At 43.0% G+C, this 12,127-nt stretch overlaps 1 protein-coding gene across 1 annotated transcript in view; it reads right to left on the reverse strand.

Annotated features, from left to right (window-relative positions):
• Window positions 1–6,965: 6,965 nt before the first annotated feature.
• LOC110486937 (probable G-protein coupled receptor 139) overlaps window positions 6,966–12,127 on the reverse strand; it is a 31,783-nt gene continuing 26,621 nt past the window's right edge. Inside the window, exon 2 of the mRNA XM_036939773.1 lies at window positions 6,966–8,142. Coding sequence (XP_036795668.1) covers window positions 7,136–8,142 — 1,007 coding nt within the window. The 3' untranslated portion in view covers window positions 6,966–7,135. The remainder of the gene's footprint in view (window positions 8,143–12,127) is intronic.

Raw genomic sequence — 12,127 nt, forward strand, 5'->3', positions numbered from 1 at the left:
AAGCTGCTTTAGACAGGATTACCTAGACATACTGACCAACTCAAACAAACAGAAGCGTGATATATGGCAGACCAATCCAAACTCATCTCTCGGCATGTCTAGCCCACTCATTATCTCAGCCAATAATGGCTAGAGGGAAGGTTGCTGATTTTTTTGGGGCTAAACCAACTAGGCTTGTAATTGAAAAGTGTTATTCATATTTACAGATGACATACAAGTTTATTATTAAGGCACATGAAAGTTCACATGTTCAAGAAGGCATTTCTGCCAAAAAACACATTTTGATTAAAAAAAAGTTGTTCAAATGGCTCTCCTGTGAAATAGTGACCCGCGACATACGCCTAGCTGCCTGAAACGCGTCATATATAATCTTAGCGACTGTTCAAACAATAATCAAAACAACATTGTAACCTTATGAGAACCCCAAAAGTTGTATTTTGTTATAACTATGCAAATCTAGGCAATATTGAATAGGCGCAGATGGTGAAAAGCAGTTGTTCTCCCCCACGGTGAACATTGTACTTGTTTATGACGTGAATAGCAACTCACAGGTTGTACAAAGCATTACGATTCATTATGATGCAATGATTTTGTAACAATGGAAAAACATTTGCACAACTCTCATGGTGAGAGGTGACAGTGGGTGAGTGGCACCCAATTCCCTACGTAGTGCATTACGTTTCACAAGAACCTTATGGGCCCTGGTCAAAAGTAGTGCACTGTATTGAGAGTAGGGTGTCATTTGGGACACATTCAGTGAGTGTCTTTGACCTCCTTGTTGTTTGAAGTATCACGTGATGGTCTGAAGTATAATGTGAAAAATCAGATTAATGTAGGATATGACAACTCTTTGAGGATTTTGGTATGTACTTTGTGATATTGTGATATTCATTGGGTGTTACAACATTTTGAAAACCTTTTGATTTGCACAATAGGCAGATAAGTGCCAAGAAAATACTGAATCTGTGCACTTTCTGATACAACCATGAAACTTGGTACACGTATTCTGTTCATCATTAGGAACATTATAAAATAAAAAATAAGGATCAGGATTTTACTTTACACGTCAAATCATGCCATGTGTGTCACAATATATTAGGAAAATCAATACAACTTCAACTGTGTTATTTAATGTGTGAACGTGTTCAAAACAATTGACAGAGACAAACAAGACCAGACAGACATCTTTGATTTTTAGAGGGTATCTTTATCTTATTCTCAGTTATAAAATATCAACATGCCTTCTCACAGGAAATAACCAAATACATACTGTACATACATTATATTCATTTAAATTAATTAGTAAAAGCTGCAATATGTAACTTTTTGGGTGACCTGACCAAATTTACATAGAAATCTGAGTTATAGATCTGTCATTCTCATTGAAAGCGAGTCCGAGAAGCTGTATAACTGTTTTATATGCACTATTTCTATGCTTCCCATTCTTATGTTTCGTTTTTGCTTGTTTTACTTTCGTTTTTGTATACCAGCTTCAAACAGCTAAAAATACAATATTTGTTGGTTATGGAAAATATATTTCACAGCAGTTTAGATGGTACAATGATTCTCTACACAATGGCTGCTTGTTTTGTCATATAAACTGACATTAGGCAAAATATTAGAATTTTTGCAACCAGGAAATGGCAGAGCAATTTCCACGTATTGCACCTTAATTATGCTAGCCAAAACAATCAATGCATTACATTCAATCAATTCACGTCTTATGAAGTGCTGTCATGGAGAAATGGTAGCCTGATCCCAGATCTGCTTATGCTGTCTTGACAACTCCTATGGTCATTGGTTTGAGTTGTCAATACAGCACCAACAGATCTGGTAACAGGCTACGAGAACAACTGATTTTAAAAAGAGCCTGACATGTAGAAAACACACAATGGAAAAGCTATCAGTAGACTGCCATACTGTAAGCAGAGGGAAATACAATCTCAGATATGCTAATTTATTAATAATAATGTTCTATATGTGGACTGGTCATCAACACCAAGGAGCATAAATAAGCTATTTAATAATTTAGAGTACAGAGATATTTTGCTTCATTTACTGTACACATTTTTTGTCTTAACTGACTTGATATTTTACACACTTTTGAAAGCTCTTGCACGCAGACAGATGCGCGCACACGTGGAAGCACACAAAGACTTACGCACGCAAGCACACATACACACACACACACACACACACACACACACACACACGCACACACACACACACACAAACATACCGACACACTCAGAGAGAAAATGAAAGAGTGGAGGAAAATAAAATAGTATATTCTACAGGTTTACAGTATCTGTTTGAGAAAAGCGTGAAGCCTCCAGAGATAAGAGTTTCCTATTATGATTATCCGGTTATGAGTTATTAATGTCACCAACAGTGGGTGTTCCCTAGTCATCACCATAGCAACTACCACTCCCTCCCACCTGCTTCAGAGTCTCTCACGTGGTAAATGGAGAGGACACCTGGGTCGTATTCATTGAATCTGTTTTCCAACCAGAGCTCAGGCAAGAACTGCACCCCCCTGGGTGTTTTCAGTAGTAGTTTACTCTTTCACAAATCAAATTACCGTAATCAGTCTAATTAACGTTGGTGGAAACCTTTGACGAGGGTTATAAACCAGTGTCACACTAGCAATGTTGGGATACTTTCAATAAAGAAAATCCATAATTGCTTAGATACACTCCCATTGCATTTTCTGGGATAGTTATGAAGTCCTGTTTGACATTTTACTACTGATTGTCACTTGACATTCAGTGACAAACTGTCAGGATATCTTATATCATTTGGCATGTCATGTTTATGACAATACGACAATGTTATGACACTGCAACTGGTCAAATAAAGTGGTACTGAAGTGTCTGTTGTGGTATTGATGCATATTGCTCATCATGACCAATAGACAACCAAAAAATAGCATTAACATGACCAATGGACAATCACAAAACAACGTTAACCTGTTAACCTGTCAACATCACTCTTATCACAGGCTTTAGCAATTATCTTTCCAATTATACACACACACACTTATTTGTTAAAAAGAACTACTACCCTTCAGAGCATGGAAGGGAGGTATGTTATTAGAGCTATATAATGAAGATAGTTGACCTCAGCTGATACACTGTCAATAGTCAATAATGACCCAGCATGCTCTTTACCTTGACTTGAACCCTGTCCAATCAATGTTTATTGGTCACATTGTTGTTTTTTGGTGGTTGCCCATTGGTCATGTTAATGGTCATGTTGTTTTTTTGGTTGGTCATGTTAACATTTTTATTTAGTTGTCTATTGGTCAGGTTAAGGTAAGGTTTAAGGTTTGGGATAGGCTTCTTTAAAAAAAATCTAACACAACTTTCAATGCCTGGATTTGAACATGCAACTGGAGGCAGATGCTTGAAGGTAACAGAGCTCACTGTTTCCTCGAGTGGCTGGTTTCCACGTCATCCCCCAACATCCTCAGAGACGGATGAACGTCGAGTACTGACTTGTATCCCGAGTGACCGGCCTGAGTGTGCTGCCCTCCAGAGGCCAGTGGACAACTTTGAGAAGGTAATAGCCTACAATGAGATATCAAATATGAGAGATGGAGCTATATTTCTACCATTCATCAGATGTTACATGCATTTAATGCACGATTTATGAGGCCATGTCACGCTGAATCCCTCAAAGGAAATGTTTTGTGTATTTTGCCCTCTGGCTTAGTTTCACCCAATGTGGATAGATGAGTACATGTTTTGCTTGAGGACTAAGGGGCCACAAAGTGTTTGTGCATTGATATGTGTGTGTGTATGTTTGTGTGCGCATGTGTATGTGTGCATGTGTAATGTGTGTGTGGATGTTCATTGGACAGAAAATAACAGAGATGTGTTTTATACAACAAGCTCTCACAGTCTTACTGCAGAATCCAAAGTTCGTCTATAAACGTTTGATTTTTAAGGTTAAGTTTATGCATTAATTCCGAATGGTTAAATTTAGGGTTACGGTTGGGATAGGTTTAAAACAAAAGGAACTCCACAGTTAAAACTTCTTTAGGCTAGGGTGTATTTTTCTCCACTTCCTGTCTGACTGACGTGCCCAAAGTAAACTGCAATGAGTCCTATGCAATTCCAGCTCCCAGATTGCAATTCCTATGGCTTCCACTAGATGTCAACAGTCTTTGTTCAAGGTTTCAGGCTTGTTTCTTACCAAACAAGGAAGAATTTAGAGTTTTGGTACTGGGAGTCACAGTTGGAAATCAGTCTGTGGGTGCGCGACGAAGAGGATGCACACTTGCTAATTTTACTTTTCTATTTAACATACTTATTTTATGAAATATTATTTGTTAAATTACATTTTAGGGTTCCTGAGGATTAAGTAGAAACATAGTTTGACTTGTTTTAACAAAATTTATTGGTAGCTTTTTGGATTCCTTTGTCTGCATGTTGAACGAGTGGATTACTCAAATCGATGGCGCCAACTAAACTGACTTTTTGGGATATAAAGAAGGATTTTATCTAACAAAACAACCATGCATGTTATAGCTGGGACCCTTTGGATTGCAAATCAGAGGAAGATTTTCAAAAAGTAAGTGATTATTTAATCGCTATTTTTGATTTTATGAAGCCTGTGCTGGTTGAAAAATATGTTGATATGGGGAGCCGTCCTCAAACAATCGCATGGCATGCTTTCGCTGTAAGGCCTATTGTAAATCGGACAATGCAGTTAGACTAACAAGAATTTAAGCTTTTAACCAATATAAGACACTTGTATGTACCTAGATGTTTAAAGTTCAGGCATTAATTCCGAATGGTTAAGGTAAGGGTTAAGGTTTGGGATAGGCTTATAACCTAGCAGTTGGATCGAACACGGCCATCCCCCATCCCCATCCACATTGCCCTAGCAAAACCCAAGCCTACATGATGGTAATAGCCCTCACCATTACCCCTAGCGGACGGTTTTTAAGTCTTCTACTGACGTCCTGGTTACCTGGACGGACTTCAAATTTCGCAGTCAATCGTGAGCAACCTGGCTGGTTTTATAGGTTGTTTCTGGGCAGGACAGAACACAGATCTATGAGTTGTCGTGGCTTCATAAATTCATAGTTTCTCAGTCATCTGATTTCTCACCCTCGTGCCAGTCAGACAGAGGAGGGTTGAAGAGAGAATAGAAATATACAGCTATGAGGGTGAGAGTGAGAATAAACTGGCTTTTTACTGTTCTAATTACATTGTTAATCTGGTTATAATACCAATAAGGCACCCCGGGGGTATGTGGTATATGGCCAATATACCACGGCTGAGGGGCTAAGGGCTGTGTCCAGGCACTCCGTTCTGCATCGTGCATAAGAACAACCCTTTAGCCGTGGTATATTGTCCATATACCATACCTCTGGCGTTATTGATTAATTAACTCTCGTTTACTCTCTCTATCTCTCTCTTTCTCTCTGCCTGTCTCTCTCCCTCTCTTGCTCTCTCACATACATACAGACAGACACACACACACACACACACACACACACACACACACACACACACACACACACACACACACACACACACACACTCACACTCACACTCACACACGATCTAGTCAGTGATATAAAGTTAAGGGTCTGAGGAGCTGCACAAATACATTCATTCTAATATGACTAAGACAATCATCAAAGACAACCCATATTTAATTGAAGACTCTTTAAAATGGTAGTAATGTCCTCCTTTTAAAATTGTGGAATCCATGGTTACAAGATTACTGATCCTATGGAACCTCTACTTGTTTTGCTGTAATTGTTTTGCTTTATTTTTGTGCGTCTACAACAATCTCCTTCAATCCTGGTCCCAGCACTAACACACCTAGCACACCTTGATTCAACCACTCAAATTGCTTGATGATCAGTTAATTCGCTGAATCAAGTGTGTTAGTACTGGGCTAGAACAAAAACCTGCACATGTATGTGTCGTCAAGATCGGTATAAAAGAACACTGATCTAACAGTTAAGTCTACCATAATCCTTCACCATGACAACAACAGGCAGCTCCTACTTATCCTTAACAACACCTGTGAGATGGCTCCTGATTGGATGGTTCTTTCCCAATCCCTTCCACCTTTGATGAATTCACTCTTAACATCCACAGATCCGTTTTTGAATAAAAAGTCTCCTGTAATGTCTAATGCACCTCTGATACCCACTATATATTAACAGGAAATGTCAGCAGTAGTGATTGTGAATCAAATAATCTAATGCCATCACTAAAGACTTGAGCATCAATGCCACGGGTACCTCTTCAAAGGTGAGTGGTTTCTCTCGCTGAGTGTCTCTGCGATGAACTCTTTGACTAGAGAGGGCTCCCGTTGGATGATGGCCATCTGTTCAGATTCAGAGCCTCCCTCATCCTCCCACCGTCCCTCCCCCATCACCTCCTCCTCCCCATCCGTCGACAGCAGTATATCAGAGACAGTACCAAAAACGTCCCAATGTCAAAGCGAGGTTGATATGTCACAGAGGAATTCCTCAGTTGTCACTCTCCATTCCCATTTTCAAATGGCTGGCTATAAAACCCAGTAATAAGCAGCCGCCATGATGCTCGTTTATCAGTCCCTGATCACAGTCAAAGCTCATCGTCAGACACTGTCGGAGCAGTAATACAGTCAAAAAGACAGGCAGTTATCCAGGCTGAATGATCAGTCTGTTAGATTGCTTTTCCGCATGAACGAGTGGAGAGATGGTTCTCAACACACTGTTGCTGGATTGTGAGTTCTGTTCTGCTGTTTGTGCTCAGCAACATTCCTACTTGATTTCTCAACTTTTCTTATTTTTCTTATTCTCAAACATTCTTTCTCTCACTTCAGATAGATAGATAGATTGTTGCGTATTCATACACCAACCACATATCTTTCTGTCTCCTCTTCTCAGACGCTCCTCTAACTCTTCTCTCCTCCACCTCTCCTCTCCACCACCTCTCTCCTCTCCTCTCCTCCATCTCCTCTCCTCCACCTCTCATCACCTCTCCTCTAACTCTCCTTTCCTCTCCTCCACCTTTCCAGCCCTCCACTCTAAATGTCTGTTGACATTTGAAAAGCTCAAAGAGTCCCAGAATCGGGTCATCATCAAGGTCGGTCGTCAGGGAAACCCTCCACACTTCCCTCCTCACGAGGAGATGCAGATGGGCTTGCCGTTCTTATCGTACTGGTATACCAGCATCTTGATGCAGTGGGAGTTGGCAGGGGAGATCCAGGGGCTACTGGTGATAGAGAAGTTGTGTCCAGCGTAGAACGGCGGCGGCTGCTTACGGCATCGGAACAACGTCCGGAGAACCGTGGCCGCCATGGTCCGGAAACGCTTGCTGATGAAACAGTAGAGAAAGAAGTTGACCCCGGTGTTTAGGAGAGCTAGCATGTTCGCCACATCGGTTAGGAGGTGCAGAAGGCGGGCGGGACCCGGGGACGCCGGCGGCGCCGTGTACAGGTGGTAAAGGATCACGACGGTGCGTGGTGCCCAGAGGACGGCAAACACGGAAGTGATGGCGAGTAGGATGGCGGTGGTCTTGCCCGTGGAGTAGCCGCGCAGGCGGAAGCAGCTGCGACGGCGCTGGAGCTTCCTGACGATCATTGCATTGAGGGAGAAGAAGACGGAGCAGGGGAGGAGATAGACAGTCGCACAGTGCACCCAGACCAGCACATGCTGCGCAGCACTACTACTACTCCCCCTTCCTCCACTTCCTGTACCACCTCCAGGTAAACCATGCCACAGCTCAGGCCACCAGTAGTAAGGCGCCGCAGACACCAAACACCCCATATAGACGCCCATGATGACCCGCCGTGTGCGGGCCGGGTAGGAAACGCTATGATACTTCAACGGGTGACAGACTGCAATATAACGGTCAACGGTCAAGGGGACCGTGATCCAGATGGAGGTGTGGATGGAGGAGAACTCCAGGACCTGGACTGCCTTGTTGAGGGAGGGGGGAAGGGGCGCGCCCAAAATGAAGTCCTCCAATATGAAGTCGACGAAGACGATGAGCAGGAGGACCAGGATGTCAGCGGCGGCGAGCGCCAGAAGGTAGTTATAGGAGGACTTCTGACGCCGTAACACCAGCTGGGAGAGGATGATGACAGTGAGTATGTTGGCTGGATGAGGGGGAGGGGGAAGGTTATGAGGGTGACACAAGGGAATAGGTTTGGGAGATGAAGGAATAGGGTGGGGAGGCACAGATTGGTGGTTTATGAAAGCAGAGAAGCGGAGAGGAGGAGAGTGGGCGGGAAATGTAATAGGTGAGAGTTGAGAAAGGAAGACGAGAGGGAGAGATAGAAAGCAGAGTGGAAACAAGTTGTTGCAACGAAAGAAAGGAACGGATGTGAGGGGGGAGAGTATGAGCCAAGGGTCAGATATATGGGGAGATGAATGGAGACAGAGATAGGAAAGAGAGGAAAGCGATGGGGAAATTACATGAGAGGAAAAGCATGGAAGTGAAGAAAAAACAATGATGAGAGGTTGAAATTGAAAGTGGAATGAAAACGGGTTATGCCAAAGGAAAATGAAAGAGAGAGGAAGAGAGTTAGTTTTACTGGGGAGGTCATTGACAAGGAACAACACTCATTCAGCCAATCAGAAACAGCACACACTCTACCTATATAGAGCACACCCACACATGTACATGCACATGCACATGCACACACACACATGCACACGCACACACACACACACACACACACACACACACACACACACGTCTACACAAAGTTGAATTTGTCTTCCATTTATTGGCATGAAGAGAACCAAATAACAACCCTTTACATAACCCTAACAAGTGTTGTGTTCGAGGCCACTTAAAGCGAGACTGGTTCAAGACCAAGACCGGAGCAAATCGAATCTGAGTCAAGACCAAAGAACGGAGGAAGGCGAGACCGAGTCAAGACTGAGATCTGGAGGGGGACAAGGGTTCCGTGACGAGTCAAGACGAGACCAGAAAAATGTCCAATTCAAGACAAATCACCACCATAAGAGTTCTAAATTAGTATTATAACGAAGGAACATTTGATTTACCCTTTCAAACTTTTTCAGCTAGTTGGCCATCAAAATTGCACTGATAAATGATGGGGAATTGTAGCCTCCTCGTCCTTCTGCAGATTGCCTGCCAATGCATGCTTGTCCCAACCAAGCACTCAAGCTAACTGGCTAAAATTGGCTAGCTTGCGAGCTAGCTACTCCCAGACACAAATGAGAGAACACCTCACTTTGACAATTTTTCTCGCTGTAGCAGAGCTGGTTAGGCTGTTTACATGTCATCTAGAGTGTTACCTAGTCTAGTTCTTGAATAACTATGACCTTTTCCCCCTATATTTACTGACACTGGTCATATTCAGCAGGTGTTTCGGATTTTGCAAATTCATTAGTTGTTTTGCACTCAGACGTGAGTGTTCTGAAATCGGAGAAGATAGGTAGAGTGAATTTGCGACACAAAAGATATGCTAACTGTATAACAGTCGTTTAAGTTCTTGCTAGATAACCAAATGACACCTACATCTCTAGCTGTGTATAGCCACCAAAAAAAACGATATGAGGGGAAAAAGTCAGTCACACCCACTCTTCCAATGGCATAAAATGATATCCACCTAGCAGCTAACTAGTTAGCTAGTTATCTAGCTAACATTAGGCTCTGTGTTTTTAGCTACATAAATAGACACGCTAGCCTATTAGCCACGTTATGACTGACTTGTGATCATTGCCCTCGCTAGTTTGATTGTAATTGACATTTCCAGCCTTAGTTACATTCGTCGGTTTTTGTCCAGAATGTTGAGTCATTGAAACGGAAATCTTGAATGGAGGCAACAATGTAGCAGTCCAGCTGTGATTTACAACCTGATAGCAATATGTTTTGAACTACCAAGAAATGTATTGGTAAATTATATTAATTTGATATTTTTGACTGATATTATGATTGTCTGTTTGTTTCATTTCCGCAAAATAGTAAAAACGCTGCAAGTTCCACTTTGAACTTTAGATCACCGGTTACTTTGTTTGCTAAACGTGAAGTGTTTTTTGCAATGGGAATTAAAAGTTGTACATTTCGATTGGGAAATTGTTAATGGTTGTGATTTTGGACTGTTATGATTGGGCCCTACTGGCTCATTATGTCCTATTTTATGGACTGCTTATCCGTTAACATCATGCTGTGTGTGACTGCTGTCTTTCCATCAGCCCTATGCAGTGGTGTAGTGGTGATTTAACATCATGCTGTGTGTGACTGCTGTCTTTCCATCAGCCCTATGCAGTGGTGTAGGGGTGATTTAACATCATGCTGTGTGTGACTGCTGTCTTTCCATCAGCCCTATGCAGTGGTGTAGTGGTGATTTAACATCATGCTGTGTGTGACAGCTGTCTTTCCATCAGCCCTATGCAGTGGTGTAGTGGTGATTTAACATCATGCTGTGTGTGACTGCTGTCTTTCCATCAGCCCTATGCAGTGGTGTAGTGGTGATTTAACATCATGCTGTGTGTGACAGCTGTCTTTCCATCAGCCCTATGCAGTGGTGTAGGGGTGATTTAACATCATGCTGTGTGTGACTGCTGTCTTTCCATCAGCCCTATGCAGTGGTGTAGGGGTGATTTAACATCATGCTGTGTGTGACTGCTGTCTTTCCATCAGCCCTATGCAGTGGTGTAGTGGTGATTTAACATCATGCTGTGTGTGACAGCTGTCTTTCCATCAGCCCTATGCAGTGGTGTAGTGGTGATTTAACATCATGCTGTGTGTGACTGCTGTCTTTCCATCAGCCCTATGCAGTGGTGTAGTGGTGATTTAACATCATGCTGTGTGTGACAGCTGTCTTTCCATCAGCCCTATGCAGTGGTGTAGTGGTGATTTAACATCATGCTGTGTGTGACTGCTGTCTTTCCATCAGCCCTATGCAGTGGTGTAGTGGTGATTTAACATCATGCTGTGTGTGACTGCTGTCTTTCCATCAGCCCTATGCAGTGGTGTAGTGGTGATTTAACATCATGCTGTGTGTGACTGCTGTCTTTCCATCAGCCCTATGCAGTGGTGAAGTGGTGCTTGGAGAAGTGGGTATACTCTAATTCTGCCAAAAGGTTCGTCCCTCCAGCGAAGGAAAGGCACCTCTGTGAAAATCCCATGTTTTCCTAACAAAACATTTAAAAGAGAGTTTTCCTATAGATTTGTCAAATTGTCACTGTCAAAATCATTTTTTACAGAAAACAAAAACAAAAATGTGATGGTCTAAATATACAACAATGTTTAAACTACATCAATCTGATTGGATGGGCCTGTCAGGGCCTGGCTCCCTAGAGGGTGGGCCTGTCAGGGCCTGGCTCCCTAGAGGGTGGGCCTGTCAGGGCCTGGCTCCCTAGAGGGTGGGCCTGTCAGGGCCTGGCTCCCTAGAGGGTGGGCCTGTCAGGGCCTGGCTCCCTAGAGGGTGGGCCTGTCAGGGCCTGGCTCCCTAGAGGGTGGGCCTGTCAGGGCCTGGCTCCCTAGAGGGTGGGCCTGTCAGGGCCTGGCTCCCTAGAGGGTGGGCCTCTGTACACCCAGGCCGGTCCATGTCTACGCCCCTGATGCAAACAGCACATGATGAAAATTGCGCATTCAGAAATAGCCTACCAACCAACACTTTTTCAATACCTGGTTTGTATACCCATTGTTGCCTTAGTTAGCATATACTGGTAGATACCATGTTGAAACATCTGTCCTACTCTACCAGCTACCGATGTCATTCTTCTGTGAGCTGCTGCATGCCAAATCCAGTTGAGAGATGCACGCTCTTGCTGCCTGCAAATGATATTCCACTGAAACTAGGCTGTGTGCAGCACACGTGTGAATATATTTTACGTCCTTTGCGATTGTGTAGGCTACTTTGTGCATGATTTCTCTACTGTACTACATAATTGATAAGTTGTATCAGTAGGGATTCAGAAGTGAGTATATGCTTCTGCCTGCGTATACCCTCCAGTACACCACTGGCCCTTTGTGTTTTACAAAAAGTGCTCTCCTACATAGGAGCTCTGGTGTTACAGTTGCTGTCCTGTCAGAACCACTAACCTGTCACACACTGAAGGCCTGTAGGTTCACCACAGTACTAACCTGTCACACACTGAAGGCCTGTAGGTTCACCACAGTACTAACCT

The sequence above is a fragment of the Oncorhynchus mykiss genome, chromosome 13 (assembly GCF_013265735.2).
Source record: "Oncorhynchus mykiss isolate Arlee chromosome 13, USDA_OmykA_1.1, whole genome shotgun sequence".
Taxonomy (NCBI): domain Eukaryota; kingdom Metazoa; phylum Chordata; class Actinopteri; order Salmoniformes; family Salmonidae; genus Oncorhynchus; species Oncorhynchus mykiss.